Source organism: Drosophila nasuta, chromosome 3 (assembly GCF_023558535.2).
Source record: "Drosophila nasuta strain 15112-1781.00 chromosome 3, ASM2355853v1, whole genome shotgun sequence".
NCBI classification, from domain to species: Eukaryota; Metazoa; Arthropoda; class Insecta; order Diptera; family Drosophilidae; genus Drosophila; species Drosophila nasuta.
This window is the reverse complement of record NC_083457.1, coordinates 44665255-44687622: the sequence shown is the minus strand read 5'-3', so window position 1 is coordinate 44687622 and position 22368 is coordinate 44665255. Positions and strand designations below refer to the sequence as shown.

Below are 22368 nucleotides of genomic sequence, written 5' to 3'. Positions count from 1 at the left end.
GACTGCGACTTCGACATAATCACGCGCTTTAAAGGCTGCTGACAGTTTAACGATTTGTGTTGATTGTTTGTTTTCTGGCTGTTGTTGTTGTTGCTGTTGTTGCTGGTGTCGACTGCTTGGTTGTTTTCACAACATGCAACCGTGCGTAGCAGCAACGAAATGTCGACAACCGCGACACACACACACATACACACCAAAAAACTTTACCCAAAAAAATGTTATAGCCAAAAAAGAAAAGAAAACAATACAAAAAAGACAACAACTGCAAGTGGAGATTTTCATGGGACAGCTAATTGGCTGCTGTGACATTAAATGCCGTCAACAATTTGTCCTGCATGTCGATGTCAGAGAGACAGCAAAAACAAAAAAAGAAAAGAGACCGTCAGAGAGAGAGAGGGAGTGAAAACTGTGGCGCCAAATGGAAAGAGAGAGTTGAGAGGAGGTTTTCAATCGTTTGTCAATAATTCGCCTACTGTTAAAATGTGCAGAACCCAAAGAGCAACTAAATCAAAAACCGAAAAGGAAAAAAAGAAAAAAGGTTTTTGCACGATTTTCGAACGTGGCCAATGCCAAAGAGAGGGAGACAATTGTTAGCCTTTGCCTTAATTTGTCTACAAATTTTCTACAGCTGGGGGCACGTACTATTTTCTACATGCAGCGACATCATTGGTTTTGGTTTCGGTTTCAGCTGCATCTTAGATTTGTGGCACGAACGTGAACTTCATGCATCATGTTGTCGTCAAAAATTTGTCGGTCTCTGTTCGTCGCTGTTCGTTGTCGTCGACTTGCGCAGGGAGAAAACAAATTAAATTGCTGCCACTTGTGGCAGACAACAAAACAGCATTCGCATGCAACGACAGAATTATGCAATTAAAAATGGAAATGCAAATGCTAAGAAAAAAATAACAATATTGAAGAGGAACTAGAAGCAATTGCAAGTTGCAAAGATGTTGCTACACAAGTAGCAGTTGCAGCAAATGAGATTCAACTCAGAGTCGGAGTCGGACTCAGCCTCGGACTTGGACTTGGACTTGCTTCACGCTGACTTGCTTAATTAATCAAACGAGTGGCAAATGACTAATTGATGGAATGACGGAAATAGCTGCAAAATGAGCCGAGCTTATGGGAAAGTCGCTAAGCAGCTGCCAGCGATATTTCAACTTAACTTTATCTTAAGCACTTTAACTTGCCAACTATGCACTGTGTGTGCACTGTACAGTGAGAGCTTATTAAAGTGCACAGTTGGCGACGCGAAAGCTGTGCCAAGGAAATACAAATATTTTTATGACAATTAATATCAACTAAAGAGAATATTGCAGTATCTTTTATGATTCACTCATTGTTTAGTCGATTTTAATCTAAGCTATTTAATTTTGTTAATTGTTTTTATCCAACTGAATTTAATGATAATAAATCTACGTCAAACAACATTTCAGTTGTTGAAAGTATTAATTTCGAGCATAAAACAAAACATTTCGCTAAACAACAATTTGAGGTTTTGGCAAACATAATAAGCACAGCTGTGAGTAATAAAATCAAACTTGGTTTATAAAACAAACTTCTTGTCATAAAAAAAACATTTCGAAAACAAAAAATTGAGGATTAAACTTAAGCTGCTAGCAATAAAAAACAACTAAGTTTATAAAACAAACTTCTTTTCATAAGAAAACATTTCAAACATTACTAAACAAAAATTTAGGAATTAATCATAACTGAGCTGTGAGTAATCGAAAAATATCTTAGTTTATTAATGAAACTGCTTTCCCTCAAAAACTTCTCACTAAAATATCTACACTGAATATAAAATCAATTGAATCTAAAATCAACTTTAAGAACACATTTTTAAAACTAACAATAATTAGTTTAAAAAATTCTGAATATAAAACCAAAAATACTAGATTTAGAGTATTAATCTAGCTTTGAGTGTTTTCGTATGTTTTCTGTGCACACTTATACCACTTATTGTATCTTTACTGTACTTAACAATTGTCAAGCATTTATCCGCCTTTCCGCAGCTTCATGAGGTGTAATAAACTTACCATTGGCATTCGCTGATTTAATTCTGCAAAGATAAGAAGCGTGTAGAATGTTGGCAATTAATAAACAGAAATATACTCGTAAATACAACACAAATTAGCTTAAGAACATAAATATTGGCAAACACACACACACACGCACACACACAACAATATGGCAAATGTCAAAAGCGTTCAAATGACGCGAAACGTGAAACGTTGCGACAAATGGCAACTGGCAAAACGAAAGACTTAGGACACAAACTTGTCTACGCAAATAACGCTTTTGCGTGTGACACGCAGATAAACAACTCCAACTAAAACCAGATAAGAATTCTACACAATAGTAACAACAACAACAAGAACATCTGTGCAACATTCTCCATTTGTTGGCGATTAGATTAAATAGCATTGAGAGAGAGACAGAGAGAGAAAAGAGAGAGAAACCGGATTCTCTTGATCTTATTTGCCACAAATTTCGCTGCTTTCAATTGCGAGTTTAGCAATTTCTATTAACTGTCTGTCCGCATTTGCCATTAACTTTGTAACCCAGCCTAAGCTCAGTCAACCCCGCAGTCGAACATTCGTTTCTGGGTCATAACGAGAGCACGAACCTAATGGATATAGATTGTGCGTATCAATTAACCGCACCGATGTCTGACCGTTGCCTCTTGTCCGTTTGATTGAGTACAGCAAGCGGCAGCTTGCAGCAAGGCGGCTTAATTTTCCCCTCGCTTTGCCTTGATCGATTATAATGTTAACTTTAACTGAATCAACTCGATTCGAACTCTTTTTTTTTTCTTCTCTTCATTTTATTCGATTCGCATTCGCCTCTTGTGTTTTTTCTGCCTCGCAATTCAATTAAACCGAACAAGCTCACCGTGCAGTCAGTCTGTCTGTTCGTCCATATGTCCATCCATCTGTCCGTTAGTCAGTTAGTCTGTCGTCTTGTTGGAGGCCATGCCTTAGCTTTGCGCTAATTTTCCAACTGTGTTTTCTTTATTTTTTTCGTATGTTTTTCCTTTGAAACGTTATGTTCAATTTTCTGCGCTTGTTTTTCGTCAGCAGCTTTAAATTGTTTTTTTTTTCTTCTTTGGTTTTTCCTTTTTTTCCAATCGAGCTGCTGCAGCATGCTAATTGAACACGCCTTTTTATGTTGCCACAGTTTGCAGCGAGAGCGCGTTGCTTCAGCTTTAGTTGGCAGCTGCTTTAAACGTTTTCAACTTGAATTTCGCTTTTTTATTTCTATTAAACGTGAACACGAAGCGACAATTTTGTGCAATTTAACAGTGTTTTTTGACAAACTGAAAGTCAGCCAGGCCTTGCCTTTGTAGGCCTTACCTTGCACCAGATTTTACAAAAATAATCTATATAAATTTAGGCCAAATTAGCAAAAGGATTTAAAGCAAAGTTGACAATTAATGTAGTATTAAGTTGAATATATTTTGAGCGTATTCGAATCTTTTGATAGTGTCAAACTAGACTAAGTCTTAAAAAGTTTTTCAATGTATCTAAAGCAATTACAATTATTGCATAATTTGTCAAGTCAACTTAAAATATTTAAAAATGCATCTAAGGCGTTGGCAATTATTGTATAATTAGTTGAAGTATATACATATTTAAAGACTTGCAGTTATTGTTCATTTTCTTAACCCTAAGATGAAATGAAGCCAATTTAAAATATTTCAAAAGTTTCTCAATTATTGTGTAACTCATTGAAACATTTGTCCGAAGACTTGCAGTCAATACTTTCGAACATTTTCCCAGATAGTGACAGCTTAAGCAAATTTCAAATATTTGAAATGTTTCTCAATGACAATTATTGAATAATTAATTGAAGTATATATTTGAAGACTTGCTTATTCCTCAGATAGTGTCAAATAAAGCCAATTTAAAATACTTCAAAAGTTTGCCAAATGCAACTCAAATATTTAACTGCCATTAAATAATTTGTGAACAGACTTTAAAACTGACTGAATTCATGTTAAGAGCTTGTGCTAGTTTTTCTACTTTATTAAAAGAGAATTTCAGATGGATTTTTATTGAGTGCTGAAAAAGTGCTGCAAGCAGCAGACAAGCAAACAGCATAGAAGAGTTGATTTATTTAAGTGTCTTCAGTGTCTGAGTTTGTAAACTGAGCCGCCGAGGAGAACTGTCGATGCAACAGCAGTCAAGAATCAACAACAATCAACAATCAAACAGAAATCAAACGGCACTTTGAGTGAGTTTTTTTCATGCCGACAAGTGGGACTCGAGAAAAAGACATTAACAAATACAACTACAACTACAAGTTGCAACTACTGTCGTTACCATTACCATTACCATGTCTAGACATTGAGCAAACATTGTCGAGTCGCAGTGGCAGGTGCCATTAGAGCAGCACTTCTAAGGTGTCCACTAGCAAATCATGAGTTGCAAAAAGGAAAAAACCAAACTTAAAAAACACAAATGTGTGGCAAGCAAATTTATAGCGCCATTAGATATCGAGATCGAGAACGAAAACGAGAATTGCATCAATATGCAAATAAGTGTAACCGATATTACATGTAATTGCTGCTAATTTGGCAGCCAACACGTCCAAGCACGACGCCCGAACTCAGCTCAATTCAACTCAACTCAACTCAGCTGAACTTAACCGAAACGACAACTGACATAAAACAGTTGCCACAGCCAACAACAACAACAGCAACAACAACTTGCAACATGACTGACTAAAGCTGACGGCAAGGTGAACAGCGTGACAATCGCGTTGCTCTCCTCCTCCAAAAGAGGGGGAGACGAAGTGGTATCTGGTCAAAGCCCAGCTTAAATCAAATGCAAAATCGAATGCTAGTCAAAGTAGCGTGTGAATGCGTAGCCAAACATGCACTAAGTGCCAACTTTGACTACCCCAACTGTGTCTCCTCCACTCCCCTTCCCTCCTTTTGCTCTTGCAACCGCGCCCCACGAATTGAATAACTGTTGGTGTAAATGATACATTCCTTATTGAGTGCATACTCTGCAAATTAAATGTATTGGGTATATGAGCTTGTGTAAAGAATTTGTTATGTAAAGTGTAGTTTTATTGAATTTGGGCAAAAAAATATATATCTAACGTTTTTCTTGTTACTTTTCTATATGATATGAATTTTCATATTTTTAAATCCCATCTATATTCTTATAAAATCAAAAATATTTAGTGCAACTCTTCTAGAGAAATGCTAATGCCGAATGCTAATGAAAACTATTCAATTTTAGAGTTTGGAAATATTAAGTAAAAGCTCAACAATTTTTTATGGTTTTACAGATATTGGCAAACATGTTAAGTCTTTATGACTTTACAGAAATTTGTATAATGAATTAGATAGAGATGTTGTATAAGTTAAAATTTTACACATTTAAATTATTTAGCAAATGCGCAAGAGTTTTCAATGTTCATAGTTATTGGAAGCACAGTTTTAGGCTATGACTTTTTAGAACTTTTATGGGGATCTTCAGAATCTTTATCTTTAGAAGAATTGACAATGATTTTGTAGATTTGAAGTTTAAATGATTTAACAAATAGATATGAAATCATTCCGGTATTAACTGAAATTTTGTAGAATTTGTTTAGCGACCTTTAGAAGTTTTTCAGAAAAACTTTTTCTCAATCGACGATGTTTGATTTAATTAACTAAAAGCAATATAGTAAAAATTCTTTAAGCTGACAACAAATTATACTATATATAAATTTGCACACAGTAGAAAAATATTTAATTTTTTTTAATTTAGAGCTTTAATAATTATTTTTTGTACCTTCTGCATTTATATTATTTTCTCAAGAGCTTTATTAGAGCATTTACATGTCGTCTAGTCCATAGCGGAATTAACATTTCACTCACTTGTCTCACATTTGTGTTTGATTTGCACATTTGTTTGTCCGTCTGTTTGTTGGCTCGTTCGCTTTGTTTGTTTGTTTGTTTTGCTTTGGCAAATTATTTGCAAAAATTAATTTTATGCAAACATGCCGCCAAAATACGACAACATGACAATTTAATTGGACGCGACATGTGGCAAAGAGTGAGAGACTTTGAGGCAAGCGTTGAGGCGCCTGCGCAACGCCAAGCGAAAATTTCTGTTAATTTGGAGCTCGCGTGTTTGCGGTGTTCGCCCCCGCAGTTCCCCTCTCTCTCCCTCGCTGAAGCTCGATGGCAAAATGAATGTCCATTTAAATGTATCTTGTCGCAATTACAGAGTGAGTGTGTGTGGCTGGCTGGCTGGCTGACCCACTCTAAGGCCATTGATAGACTCGAAAAAGAACTTAAAGAATGGCCTGTGGCAAAATGTAGCCTCTGTTTACTGTTGTTGTTGCTGTTGCTGTGTTGTGTTGTGTTAATGTTATTGTTGTGGTTATTGTTGTTGGCTTTGTTGTTTGTTTATTTTAAAGAGCAATTAAGTAATAAAGCAATTTCATGTTCTTTTGTCTTGCCATTCGATTATTTTGCCGCTTTAAAGGTTTCTTTTTGGCTGGCGTGGGCGTTTAATTGAATTGCCGTTTGTTGCCTTTGTTGTTGTTGTTGTTGTTGTGTGTGGGCAAATACGTTGTAAATCTTATAGTTACACACACACACAAGTACTTTGTATGTAGATGGCACAGCTGATAAATTCGCGCATATATTCAATTTGTCTGGCATTGTAAATGTCGCCGCATGACGGATCGTTGGGGTCGTCTTTGGGGGCTTCTCTCATCGAGTTGAATGTCCGTTCTGCTGTTCTCTGCCTATGTTATAGCTATGTATGTACACCCCCTCCACCTTGAGTCATAGAACTGGTCACAGTCTAAGCATTATGATGACTAATTGCGGTATTTTTCTAGCCAAATGCCAAAATGTGTCCATTTATTTAACATTCGTTATTAATTGTTTGTTGTTTGTCGACGGTAATTTATTTAAATTGCAAATTTTAAGCGTTTTGCATTTATTGTTTTTGCTACGGCGAATACGTTTAATTCATAAGTCGATATATTATCTATAAGCATTTGTTGGATGCTGAAAATTGCATTGATTTAAGCACAGTCATAATTTTCTTGATTTTATTTGCGACTTTTTTCCAGCAGAAAATATTTTACTATATGCTGTAGTTTTTGCTTGCTATTAATTTTATATTTAATTTAACGTTATTAATAGCCATAAATATTGAAAAGTTAATTTTAAGTTTGATTAAAGGAAAAATCATAATGATTGAAACGTAAATTTAAAGCTTCATATGATCATAAATTTTTAAGATTAAAAAGTCAATTCAATGTTTGAGAAAAGGTAAAAATATAAAAAATTGAATCTTCAATTCTTAGTTTGTTCAAAAACTATAAAGATTAAAAAGACAATTCTCAGATTGTTAAAGCATGTAAAGATTGCAACGTTACATCCTTGCTTGATATAATCCAAAACTATGAAGATTAAAATGTCAATTCTTAGTTTCAAATATTCAAAAACTATAAAGATTACAAACTTTATTTTGGACTTCATAAAACCTATAAAGATTTCAACGTCAATTCTAATGAGAAACTTTAAAGATTGAAAGGTCACTTTTAAGCTTTTTATACCCGCTACCCATAGGGTAGAAGGGTATTATAACTTTGTGCCGGCAGGAAATGTATGTAACAGGTAGAAGGAGGGATCTCCGACCCTATAAAGTATATATATTCTTGGTCAGCGTCAACAGCCGAGACGATATAGCTATGTCCGTCTGTCCGTCTGTGTGTCTGTGTGTCTGTCCGTCTGCCCGTATGAAACACTGGATCTCAGAGACTATAAGAGATAGAGCTATAATTTTTTTCAACAGCATTTGTTATGTTTGCACGCAGATCAAGTTTGTTTCAAATTTTTGCCACGCCCACTTCCGCCCCCGCAAATCAAGAAAATCGAATAACAAGCGTAATTTTAAAGCTAGAGTTCCGAGTTGGTTGCGATCAGATAAAAATTGTCGAAGTTATTAAAGAAAGACTTTTGTATGGGCAAAAACGCCTACTTACTAGGAGTCTTAGTTGCTTTGGCTGAAAATCTGGTATATTGTGCCGTCTAAGGTATATTTTGAATGGTGTACTATCGATATACCAAATATACCATTTGGTATATTTTTAATATTTTTTTAGTATTTTCGGTATATTTTGAGAAAATACCGCAAAATATATTTCTTTTATTCAAAATGGGTAGCGGGTATCTCACAGTCGAGTACACTCGACTGTAGCTTTCTTACTTGTTTTAGCTTGATATAATCATCATTTTAATAATAAATAAATGCATTTCAGATTAGCGGCGACTTTGAAAATTTAAGTCTTTATAATTGAATTCAATGTTTAAAAGTAACCATCAAAATAGAATATAGTGATATGGTAACGTTAATTTCTAACATGAAAATCAATTTTGAAACTAAGAAGTTAAATGGTTAAGCTTAAAAAGTATTTCTTCTAATTACAAATTTTAAATTAACACAAAAAAAATATTTTTAATCTATTGTTCAGCTTTAGGCCTAAGCAAAGTCTCCGATAACAATGTAATTTGAAAACTAATTCGAATTACTTTAAAGCTTTCACAACAATCCTTACAATTATTGATAGTAGATGTTCGCAACAGAAATCAGATTTATAATTTGATTTATTTTAAACAATTTTCGTTTAATAATGTTTATGATTTGAAATATTTTGTTGTAAGTTCATTGAAGAATTTCAAAGAGTTGCAAATCTAGAAATATTGTAGAATTTTTATCTTGATTTAAAAAATTGTTTTCTGGCTTCAATATTGATTTGTGCTGTCAAAACCTCACATTTGTTAAGACTACTTTAATTGCTTTTAAATATTGAGCATTTTTAGCTTTTGACTTACCTTTTACATCTTAGAACTATGACCATTACAATAGCACCTATAAGAGCCGATATGATTGAGACTACAATTAGGGTGAATGCCCATCCGAGTTCGCCAGCGGTATCTGAAAGACACAAAGACAAAGAGCGCAAAAATTTTCAATTAAAACGGATATCAAGAGATGTAATGAGCATTAAGTTACGTAAAAATGAAGAGAAAAAAACCAGATGAACTGGCTACAAAGTAAGCAAGTAAGTCAGAAATGAAGTAGTTGGAGGGGGAAGCCGAGTGTAAATGCATTTATGATTATGCGATGGCGATAAAGATGATAAATGCATAAAAAAGTTATGAATATGAATATAAAGTTGCGCGATGTGAATGAAAGATACGTATCCGAAAGGTGTTTCGTCTAGCTGTAAAAAGTGGTAAATGGAAACGAATGAAAATTCGTGAGTGAAGTCAATTAGACGCCATCAAAAAAAACACAAGAAGGAAGAAAATGTTGTCGGCGCGATGAGCAGGCGATTAAAATTGCTCTCGAAACTGAAATTAAAACTGGATGAAGCAGAGTAGGAGGGGGAGGGAAAGAAGTTGGGGGACGCATCCCATTCATTTAACGATGCAAAATTAATTACAAAGTTTATTATCTTAACAACTGGAGGCTTGCCACAATGCTACGCTCTACGCGCTACTTGCAACTTGCCCCCGCTGGTGATTTAGAATATTTATGGTATGGGGGGCAGCAGTTAAATGAGGCAATGAATACGCTCCACACTCCACTCATCCCTTCTTCATTTACTCTGTGAGTTCAGCTGTGCGTTGATAGCCAGGGGTCAGACTGTGAATCAACCGAGTCGAGCACATGCGACTACGTTTTGACCCTTTTGCCTAGACCTTATCTACCGACAGGCATCTGTTAACAGAGGGGCGAAGAAGTGTAGCAGGGTTGGATGCTGTAGGCCCAAAAGGTAAATTTCAGCAAACAGAAATCAGCACGCATATAAATATTTCAGTCAGCTTCGCCTGGTTAAGCCATCCTTTGATAAAAGCCGGCCAAATTGCAATAGAAATTAACCAAGGAAAGTGCTGACACAAATTTAATCGAATTGCGAGTACTCTATTTAATTGAAAAGGAAGTACTTAAGAGCAAATTTATTCACTTTTATCTCAATAAAGTGCTTCATAACTTGTAAAGCACAGTCAAGATACTGTCGTGGTACATACAATAATAAAATATAAAATTTGGTTGCGATCAGAAATAAATTTTAGAAGTTATTTAAGAAATACTTTTGCCAAAATCTGCCTACTGCTATCTTAGTTGCTTTGGTTGACAATCTGGTATATTTGTAAATGTAGTACTATATCAATATACCAAATAAATCCATTGGTATATTTTAGTATTTTTGCGGCATATTTGTAGTAACACATTACCACATCGATCGATGAATTTCAATATTTTTTGGTATATTAATTAGGTATATTTTTAGACAATAGCACAATCGTTTGTCGATTTCTTAATTGTTATTGCTAAAATGAGTAAACCATTTATATATTTATTTTCTTGTAAAATTTCAAAGTATTTATGGATTGTTATTGTTGTAGTTAAAAAGTGTAAAACACTCATTGCATTAGATGCTATTTAGCTATTTTAGGTATTTATTTACTTAATTGAAGCCGCATATTATTAAGCATATGCTTCTATGGGTAATACTAACTTTATTTGACTTGTTAAAGTATGTATTTAAAAATACATTTTGGAAATAATAAAACTTTCTTCTCCTTGTAACACTTTTAATACTTATAATACTTATAATTCTCATATTTCTTTGCTTCATTAACTCATTTAATTCTTCGCCTAATTAACACATCAAATTATTAAGTATACGTAATGATTTCTAGGCTATTTTTTAGTAACTTTTTTAGTAAGAGTCTCGACAAGTCGGAAGTATTTTGCCCTAAATAACATACTACTATCTACTTGTTATGCACTGCATTTCGTATAGCTTTCTGGCTAAATGGACCTTGGCTAGCACGTTTAACAAATTTGACCCAATTTCGTTGATAAATTTGATTCTTCTCATCCACGTTTTCGTCGCCGTCTTCTACCTTTTCTCAGTTATCTTGTTATCCCAGTTGTCAGTTGCTTAAATATTTATGCTGTCGGTGCTATAATGAAAGCAAACGCCATTACATTCATTTTTTTTTTGCTCTTCTCTCACTGTTTTTTTTGGCCATTGTGTGCTGGCCGTAATAATTCAATTGGTCGAAAACGCAGCCACGAGGCGAACTGAAGAACACTGAAGAGCTGCCTGCTAAAACGTAATTAATAACAAACAAAAAGAAAGAGAAACGAATGAGAAGCCATTTTTGCTCGCTTCTCCATCTCCATCTCACTCATGCAATTTGCTGTCTCTGTCTCTGGTTTTATGAGTTGAGGATGTGGGCGTGGCAGTTGCTGAGGAAACGAGCTAATAAGCGGCGCCTCAGAAAACACGCGTTAATTGCGGCAAGTTGCAAGTGAACCAAACACAAAGAGCCTATTAAAAAAAAAAACAGAGAATAGTAGAAAAAACTAAGCATAACACCTGTTGCAAGAAACATGCTTAGAAAAATGCTTTCAGCTGGGAAAATATTTTTAACTATGCTATAAAAGGCAGAGTTAACTTCCGATTATTGTGTGTTTGCGATGAACCCAAAAGAACTCCTGGTGAAATGAATTGAACTCGTTGCGTTGCGTTGCATTGCGTTTTACGTTTTGCTGTTGTTGTTGTCGGATGCTGCAGCATCGTAAAGTTCCACTTGCCAACTGGCAACTGGCAACTTGCAACTGACGCAAGTTATGGCCGTGGCCAAGTGCGCTCGCTTGTAAATGCCGAACCCTTAACATATTTATGCCACTCGCCGGGGGCATTCAATCGCAGTTGCAGTCGCAAGCAACGGTAGCATGCAACAGGTGTGCGCAGCTTCACGCAAGAGAGAGAGAGAAAAACATTCGAACTGCCCAGGTATTTATTAGCAGCCTCTGATCTATTTAGTCTTTGCAACTGACTGCGGATTGGTCTGGTCAGTCTAATTGGCAACTCATTAAAATAATTTCGTGCCAAGAGAATGGACAATGGGCAGCAGCAGCAGCTTGGCTCGTCACTTTATACTTTTTTTTTTTTGTTGTTCATTTCGTTTCGTTTTGTTTTTGGCATAGAACATGGCAAAAACTTTTGGTTTTCTTGGAACTTTTAGGACTTGACACGAGAACAACAGCAACATCAACAGCAACAGCAACATGCAGCCGAGGGGCAAAACTGTTGCAGCTGTGCAACTGCAACTGCAACTGCAACAGTTTCCATGGAAATGCAAACTGGGCTTGCATGCTTTAGCTTTAGCTGTTGCAGTTGCAGTTCGCCAGCAGCAGGAGGCATACGAGATACATCCATCAGATACAAATGGCTGCCCGCAGATGTAACTGCCGCCAACTTGCAGCTCAGTCTCCTCTCTCACCCTCTCACTCATCTCTATCTGTCTCTCTCTCTGCCGCTCGTCTGTCAGCAAATTGTAATAATCGATCTGTGGCAAGATGATTGATGATGCGACAAAGCAAGCTAAAACCAATGGAGATTTATGGTCGCCGCCAGTTGTTGGCAGTGGTGCATGCCACTCCACTTCGCTTCCCCCAAAAACTGTGCGGCAAACATCATTTAATCGCATAATGCATTCCACTCCACTTCCCCTCCTCTATCTCTCTGTTGCCCTCGCTTTTAAGTTATATGCTAATTTCATCTGCTACTCTATGCAACCACCTGCTGCAGCTTTTGCGGTGCTAAATCATCGGAAAATTGGCCCACACGGTTGCACGTTGCACGTTGCTGCCCCGTTGGCGTTGCAGCTGAGCATTTTGCCACAAACTGTCGCACAGTTGCATTTTTAATTGCCCCACAAAAATGCCGAAAATGAACAAAAACCAAAACAACAACGTAGCGAATCGAGTCGAGTTGAGCTTTATCTAACAACGTATCGTTGCACGGTTGTTGTTGCAACGGGGGGGGCCGCGGTGGGCGTGGCAAGCATTTCGTGCAAGCGAAAAAGCGGCCCAAATACGACTCAATTAACAGTCCACACAATTAAATTAAATGCTCGCATTTGTTTTCAAATTGAGCAATTAAGAAATGATTTAGCGCATTTTTGTGGCTCCACTTTTGGCAACGAGCCTCCTGTTGTTGTGGTTGTTGTTGTTGTTGCTGTTGTTGCAAGTTGTTGTCGCTGTCGACATATCTTTTAGTGGGCGACGCTTTTTTTGGCGACACAAAATTCAAATTTGATTAAATGCAATTAATTAGCTGTAGTTTTTTGGGCTCTATTTATTTATTGTAATTAAATGGATCGCTATTCATTTGTATTTTGTGAAATATACTCAATTATTTGTGGTTATTTTCCACAAAAAAGTTTTATAAATAGTTCGAAATTAAAAATGCGACAACTACTATTTTTTAGAGATTGTGATTAACTAAAATTGCTATTTGTGGATATTAAATTATACAAAACTATCTCAGTATTTTATAAATACGTAAATAAATAATCATTTAGTGGTTTTGTATAGTTTATAATTAAAAGTCCGAATGCTTTTTGGCAATTGTGATTGATTAAAATCTCTATTTGTAGTTAGAAATAGTAGTTTGAATCAATAACATTTAAAAAAAGAGGGTTTTTATAAATAGGTAAAAGCATTTATATTCATTTAGTTGATTCTTTGAATAATAGTTCAGCAATATAAACTGATTAAAAGTTTTTATTAAAAAAGTCTTTGTGTCGGTTATATTTGTAAATTCACAATATTCACATAGTTTTCCCCATTACAAAATATCAATATCCAAAAATATGCAAACTTTTCAAATAATTTGCTCTTTGTCACTTATGATTTTTAATTTGAAATTTACTTCCCCATCTTTTTTTTTCATTATCAGCTGTCAGCTGCCGCCTTTCTTTGCGCTTCTCAGAATGCAACAAAATGTGTTAGGAGAAAAAAAGTAGATAAAATATAAAAAGTTTTATGAATTGTTGAAAATTTAAAATGCGAAAACTACAATTTTTGGAAGCTGTGAATAATTAAAATTTTGTTTGTAACTATTTTAATTATAAAGTCAATTCGATTCTTTGAAAACTATGTAAATAATTAATAATTTATTTCCCTTCTTATTGCTGTTGCATCAAAATATCAATATCAATAAATTCCCAAACTTGAAAATGCATTTGCTCTTTGTCCTTTGCACTTTTGTATTTTAAATTTATTTCCTCATATTTTCCCAGCATTTAATTCACTTTGCACTTTCGGCGATATTTTTAAATTATTAACTTTCAGCTGCCGCCTTTCTTTACGCTTCTCAGAAAGCGTCAATTGTTAAACGAAAGAATGCGTTAAGAGACGAAAAAAAAAACGAAGGAGAGTAAATAAAATATAATTTACAGTTTGCTGGCTGGCTGGCTGGCAAAAGGAAGTAGCAGCATATGTGGGCCAAAAAGTCATGAAAAGTCAGCCGGACAAACAGATGAGCGAAGTCGACGTACATCGATGTGAATGTGAGTATGAGTGTGAGTGCGTATTGAGTGTACCCCCCATATATTCATTACACACTCGTTTACGAGGGTTTGTATTCGCGACATATGGAACGAAGAAGCTGCGAAAGTTGCAAGTTGCAAACGCAAAGTTAAATGACAAATTAAATAATGTCAGCAACGCGGCGGTTGGCAAAAGGTTAAAGCCATAAAAATAAGGGCCGAGCATTCAACGATGTACGAATATGTATTCATGTGTGTGTGTATATTGGCCAAAAGTCAATATAATAAATTACACGGCGACAGTGGCGATAATCAAATGAACAACAACGGCAGCAGCAGCAACCAGTTAAAAACATAAAGAGTGCAACATGCGTTGGTCAAGCGGCATTTGTGGCTCTTCTTTTGGTTGTTTTTTTTTTGTTCTTCGACTCTTTTTTGCGACTCTTGCCGAAAGTCGTTAAAAAACGCACAAAATTTTTGCAGCGGCTGCAAATTGTCAGCGAAATAAAAATAAAAATTAAATTGAATGCGCAAGCGCGCGCGGACAGGAAGAGAGGGAAGGGCAGAGAGAGAAAGAGAGAGGGGGAGACTTGTGGCAGGGACAGGACCCCCAGCGGCGGCGCCACCAGATACAAGATACAGATACGACTGTGAATGAGTGAGTATGTGAATGCGAATGCGAATGTCGGTTGTCGGTTGTCGTATGTCGAATGTGGAGATGTCGCTGCTGCGTATGCCGAAAATTTCAACAGAAGTTTGGCACCGAATTTCACGTGAATTTCAAGCACAAGTTGCGAGGGAAGAGAGGAGCGCGAGGAGGAGACTTTGGTTAACTTTTGGGTCGTAGTTTTGTGGGTACCCAGTTAATTACAAGCGCAGACCCTTGGCTAATTTTGTTGGGGCTTGTCTCCGTAATTTGTTGTGCTGACAAGTGAGTAATTTCGCTGCCCTCGCTCGCTTTCAAATTCTTTGGCTCTGCGGGCGGCATTTGGTGGCATGAAAATCCTTTAGCAATAGCCACAATTAAACGCAATTAAGCCAATTGAGTCGTCACATGTAAATGCAATTGCAACTGCAACCTGCAACAATCGCTCTATCTCTATTTCCCCCACTCTCTTTCTCTCTCTCTCTCTCTCTCGCTCTCTCTTCACTTGTTTCTCGCTTCGGGCCATTGTCTGGCTCTTTGTGCACCTTTTTGGTCTAATTAAGCGCCACAATTAAGTGCAAATGCGCGCTGTCTGTGTGTGTGCGTGTATGTGTGTGTGTAATTTGAGCCTTAATTACGCACTGCAGACGTCGCCGCCGTTGTTGTTGTTGTTGCCCTTCAGCAACCTGCCACAAACACTCTTTTTATGGCCTCACTTTATGTTTAACATAAAGTGTTCTAGCCGAGAGGCCGACGAAATGTTGCAACTGTTAATTTGTGGTCAATACCAAACACCAAACACGTTGCAACACACACTGTTGTCATTGTTGTTGTTTATTGTTATTTACCACCCCTCAGGCTGCCAACATCGTTTGTTTGTTTGTTTATTTTTGTTTTTTTGGTTAAATTACTTTCGGGCAGGTGAGAGAAACACAATAACTGCAATTGCCACCGTTAGTCAGAGAAAAAAAACCAACCACCAAAAACATCATCATTATCTCGAATTACAAAACCCAACAAAAAAAAAACAATTAAGAAAACTCGACTACGAGATACCCGAAACCCATTTTTAATATAAGTAAAACAGTGTCGATAAAAAAAAAAACAATTTAATATAAGAAAAAATTCAAAAATATACCGAAAGATATATTTGGTATATTAATATATTAAAAAAAATACTAACAAAATATACAGTGCGGTATTACACTTACTACGGGAAAATGCCGAAAATATACCTAAAGATAATGCTACATTCAAAATATACCATAGAGTATAACATATACAGTGCGGTAGTATTTTAAACGCCATATTAATATCCCATAAAAATACTAAGATATATCGAAAGCTCTTTAGGTATATTAATATACTATTAAATTCAAAACATACCACAGAATTACAAAATATACCAGATTATCAACTAATTCAATTAACACCTGTTAACAGCAGAAATTTAGTTCTCGGTTGTTGACGTTAATCAAGATTATTTTCACATTGTGGATGGCTACTTCTGAGTGCTACATACATTTCCTGCCGGCACAAAGTTGTAATTCCCTTCTACTCTATAGGTAACGGGTATAAAAAAACCAAAGACTTGAACTCCTAATGACTTCATTGCCTGCCAAGGTAGCAAACTCAAATTGATAAAAGGAAACCGAATCTCAGCATCAACTTTAATATAGATATTTAGCAGCCTAGATTGGGGAACTACAAACTGAGACCTTAAGTTTTTTGTGATTGATTTATGCGAGTTGTAAAAAGTCCACTGCGAGAGGCAATCGCTATGGAAATTTTTGTGTTGGGGTTGCCAGGGTTCGCAACTTTTAACTCGACATTTGCACTCCGTTGGCTGCAGAGTTTTCAATTTTCAGAGATGTCGTCTGCCAAGTTTTTTTTTGCCTCTCTCTCGACTTTCTCGACTTGATTACTGACATTTTGGCTCTCTGCACTTTTGGCCAAAATAAAAAGACCCTTTTTGGCCCGGTTTCCCTTATTTCACTTACGTCTTTTATTTTGCATTCATTTTTTTTTTGTATACTTTTCTTGGCGCCTTGCCAATGAGTGACATGTCTTGGCAAGTAAAAGCCAAAATCTGTTTACTGTCAGCGGCGAAATAAATTGAATTATGCAAAAAAAATTGGAAGTGAGATGGAATTCAATTTAAGCTTTAACTTAGTGAAAGCTAAGCTACTCGACTTAATGTGAAGCGCATTGCGATGACAACGAATAAATTATAATTAGAACAAATTTATAGTTCCCACATAAACATTGATTAATTGCCAAAGACAATTAAAGCATTAACGCGCCTGGAAAATGCCAAGAGAGGAGGAAAGAAAAATGATATAGGAGCTCGTATACTATCGCATCTTATTGAGAGAGTGAAGAAGAGCCAGAGAGCGGGGCATATCACTTAAGCCGCATGCATAAATTAAGACCTGAAGTTGCCACATAAATTAGGCATTACCAGCTGATAAGGATCAGATGCGAAAGAGAAGCAAAGCAAATTAAATTCGAGTGTGTGTAAAACAGAAGAAACGGCAGAGAAATGAAACCAAAAGAAATGAAATGAAAAGAATGTTGCCGCCATGCCATGGTCATATGTCAGTCCCAAATCTACATACAAGTTATTAATAAATAATACCACCAAAAAGAGAACACAATAAGCCAAGAAGTAGCTGCTCATTTAATATGCTAAAGTTTTGACAGAGATTTGCATATGGTTCCAGCTTTGATCTACTCTACGTCTACGATATAAATTCCATTCCTGATCTCTCGAGTGTTGCCACAAATGTCTCAATTATGAAGTCGAAGCCAAGAAGTGACCCCATCGCATTTGCATAACAATGCCAACAAATTATCAGAGTTAAACATTTCTTTAATCATTTAGAATTATTCGTAAATATTCCCAGCTATTTATCTAACCGTTGAAATGTCTTAATTGAATTTTATGTTTCACCCGAAGCAGCGAAACAACGAAATCCAAATCGAAAACTAAAAAACCTTTTAGGCATTTTCTTCAGCAACAGCAACAAAAGTGACAACAGTTTATGCCCCACACCTCAGAGTTGAGTTTCACCTTTTCTCATTAGTTTTATCACACAAACATTTCACCTTTTGTCCTTTTATTTTATGGGCGACTTCAGGTAGTTTTTTGTGTCCAGGTAAACAATGTCAATTCCTGTCACTTTGATATATGCGTCTATTGTGCTCAACTGCTATGGAACAGCTCAACAAGAACTTGCACTGTGAAATCTGGTTATAAAGCATGATAAATTGTTTCCACTGCTTCAGTGATTAGTTGGGAATTACTTAGTATTAAGTAGCATTTATCAAATAAGCCAAGTTCCAAGGCAACCAACTTATCAATGCTGCTTCTTCTTCTACCATTCACTTCCCTCTCATTACATTTCTCTTGGTCGTTTTCAAGTTGAGAACACAAACAAAAAACTTTGGCAGTCAAATGACAAATGGAACCGCATGGAAAACTCAAGTAAACTCTGCTCCACTTGCCAGGAAATGAAAATCGAGGCGTTAGTAGAGGAGGAGGAGGAGTACGGGGGCGACTGCTGCCAGGGTTGCCTGCATATTTTACAATATTTATTGCTTAGGCCACAAACTTTTTGCCAAGTTGAATTTTAATTAGTTTTGTATATATGGCTTTTGCATTTCCACGAGCTGCTGCCACCAGAACTTGCCCCCCAAGTATAAATCTTTTGTGTGTGCTTTTCTCAGCCCCTTCTCCTGTCACGCCCTCTGTTTTAGCATACGCCCTAATTTGTTGTCACAGCGGCAATTGGAATCTGCACTGAAGCAAAGCCACAGCCACAGCCAACGCTAACATTGCCAAAAGACAATATAAACAAATGCAAATTTGCTGATTAAATGAAGCGCAAATCAAATTTTAATGTATCCAATAACAGCCCGCCTCCAGGACACGCCCACTATATAGACTGCCTCTCTGATTTGGCTTGTTAATTGGTGCAGAAAGCTGATTTCATTTTCTAATAATTTTTTTTTTCGTGATATAGAATTTAATGTTTTATTTATGAAGTAGGAATATCTGCCCACACTTCGCTCAATAGGTGCTTGATATATTTTTGGAGAGCCATAAAAATTTGACACACGCCCACCAAAAAGCCTAAAGACTTTTCCAGCGGTTAATGGAAAACTTATGCACTAGTTAGCAGTTGATTTTCTTTTAGCTGATAATTTATATGACGCATTAGCAAAGAACTTATGTTTGGCGATTTATAGAAAGCAAGCTATTATTTAAAGAACGGATGCTCTGTAAAATATTTAAAAGCGAAGGCAAAATTTAAGTCTGATTATTGAATGATCTGACGAGAAGACTTTTTTTTAGCTAAATAGAAAAAAACATATATTTAAAATTTTGGAAAGTGTCTTAGGGTAAACTTTGAGGTTTACTCTAAATGCTTTAGAGTCTTTTATTGTCAAATTCATTGCCACAAACATAAGATAATTTTATTTGAAGCTCAATATAAAAGTAATGCGTACTATTTGAAAGTTTTATTAGTTATTTGAAAGACAACATTTTAGTCCTAGTATTGAATGATCTCCAGTATATAAGTTTGAGTAAAATATATATTAAATGTTCTGAATAATTAGTGATTTTCTTGTAAGGCTTAAGTTTGAAAGCAGATAAACGTAAATAAAATGTCAAATTATTGTTAAATTTGTAAACATTTCTTAAGGAAAAACTTTAAAGTTTATATTAAATGCTTTAGCCTTTTTTAATGTCACATACATAGTCACAAATATAAGAATATTTTATGGGATCCATTGGCAAGTTTTGTAAAAATAAATATAAACAAAAATATATTTGCAGTTTACTTTCTATGCCTAAGTTTTATTTAATGACCCATTCATAGAGATCTACCATAAGAATATTTTTTTCTAAAGCTCACAATAAACAATAAGAAAAACTTTAGACTCTGTTACAATGTATCAACCACTTTCATGCCACTTATTGTAGTAATAATAAATTTCTTAAAGAACATGAATGTATAGCTTATCAGCTGGAGAAAGTATCTATCAATTCAACTGTTATCTATATAGTTACCGTATGAATATAAAACTTTGAAGCTATCACAAATATAAACAGAGCTAGTAGTATTTCTTGAGTTCGTTGTTGCTGTTGACACAACTAGGTAAATAATAAACTGAAATGCAACATAATAAAAGACAATTAAATAAACAAGGTAGAAGAGGTCGTAAAAGGGCATACATTTTAACTGTTTGATTCGTATCGCTCTCGCTGCTATGCAAATGCAAAACAAGAGAGTCACAAAATGTAACTATGACAAAACCCAAAAAAAAATAGAATAAAGTCTAAAGGCCCTTCTGCATCGGGGTCGCGATCGTCAAGGGGGCGAAGCCAAAAGTCAACAGTTACACGAGGTTTATCTAGATGAACGCATCGTCTAATCAAAATTTAAACAGTAGAACACAACGGACAACGACTCATAAAATGCTGCTTATAAAGGTAACAAACAACAACAATAAATGAAAATGAAACTAAGACCCACTGAGAAACTTAAGCACAAAAACTTAACCAAGTAACCGAAACGTTTTTTTTCCGTCTTTTTGGACACTCGTAAACATATTTCAAATTAGTAGAACATTAGGTGTTATAGTAAACATTGGACGGGAGCTGGTTCGGTTGTTGTTTGTGACGTTGTCGTTGTTGTTGTTGTTGTTTGCTCTTGTCGTCGCTGTCGTTGTCAGTTCATAAAAAGGTTTTATGATCTTTTCGGCCAATAGTCCTCCAGTGTGTACGTGGGGTTTTTACGACCTTAACCACGCAATGACCACTGAACAGCTGCAAAAAAAAAAAACTGAGAACTGAGAACCGAAAAAGAACACAGTATGTTGACCATTCACACTGGACATTTTGGACATTTGGACACCTGTTTGCACCTTTGGCCCGTGTGCAGAAAATGTTTAACTTTTATCCTAGCCGTTAATTGGTGTCGGTCAACACGACTTTACAGTTAAAAGAGTTACGATCCCAACTGACTGACGGACTTTCTTTACAACTTTTTATGGCGATTTTCTAATTTATTCATTGGCTGCAAGCGATATTTATGGCAATCCTTTTGGTCATTTTGGCAAAGTTGAGACATTTGTCTCAATGTCATTGGGTCGACAAACTCTATTCAAAAGCAGTTCAGCTTTTGTCAATCTATAGAAGTAGGTCATGGAACAGACTGAAGAAAGTACGAGTACTTCCATTTAGTAGAATTTTCATAGTTTCTTTCACAGTTTTAAAGACTCTTCTTTCTTGCTTCGCCATTCATAGTAAAAACTACCCTATAGAGAACATCAGTTAATATACAAAATTTAAGCTAATCTAACCTTCAATCCAGCCCATAAATTTTCTTTTTCGCTTTGACAGTTGTTTTTTATCAACCTTAAATTTACTTTAAAATTCCATTTTCCCCAATTTTCCTGACCAATTTACCACCTGCTTGCCTATTTGCCTGTTTACGCATTCATGCTGGAATGGAAATTGTGTAAATTTCGAGAATTTTGTTTAGATAATAAATATTAAATGAACGGTTTACTTAATGCCTGCAATTTTAATGCTGTCTGACAGTCATAATTATCCGCGCATGGATTTTCAATTAGGCGAAATTTATGTACATATTTCGAATATTCACGGCTCATTAGTAAATTAGATTTTCAGCACTAAAAATAACACCCACTTTACCCAATTCCCATTCGTGCATCTTCTCCTCTGTCCCTCTCTCTCTCTCTTTTTGACCTGCAGCAACATCGCCCGCATCGTGTTTGGCAGACTTTCAAAGAATTTGTCGCATCGGTGCAAAATTTCGAAAGTTTTTCGAATACTGAAAACGTTTCTGTGATATGATGCGCTGCTAATGAGCTTGCGGGGGTGGGAGAGAGAGGAGGAGGATGGGTATAAGGCATAAGGAAATTGATTTTTAATTTTTCCTTGACTGCAACCGAAAAAATAAAGCGAATGAATTCAAGGGAAAACTGAATTGCTTTGAGGTGTCGAAGTAAAAATACCCTTGAATTGGCAAAAGGAAGTTTGTGAATTGAAATTGCTTAGGCAGAAAATACAAAATTTTAAAAATAAGTTAAGGAAAATATGTTCTTAAATTGTAATTGATTTCAGCTTCTTTCAAATTGAAATAAGAAAATGCTGCTGCAACTCTTTTTCATGCCGCATTAGGTTTCTAAGTTTAATCGATTTTGCTTAGCTAAAGATCAACAAATAAACACTATATAGATGTTTCTATGAAAATGATATATACCCTATGCTAAGGTACTAAAAAAAGGAAGGAAAACAAATAGAGCC

General features: G+C 35.8%; 1 protein-coding gene across 2 annotated transcripts in view; it reads right to left on the bottom strand.

The window, feature by feature from the left end:
- Positions 1-22368, bottom strand: part of LOC132792466 (uncharacterized) — an 87197-nt gene that overhangs the window by 6726 nt on the left and 58103 nt on the right. For both annotated transcript variants that reach the window (XM_060801863.1, XM_060801864.1), the window contains 2 exons: positions 8855-8957; positions 2040-2062 (listed from right to left, as the gene is read on the bottom strand). In XM_060801863.1, the coding sequence (XP_060657846.1) occupies positions 2040-2062; positions 8855-8957 (126 nt within the window). The remainder of the gene's footprint in view (positions 1-2039; positions 2063-8854; positions 8958-22368) is intronic.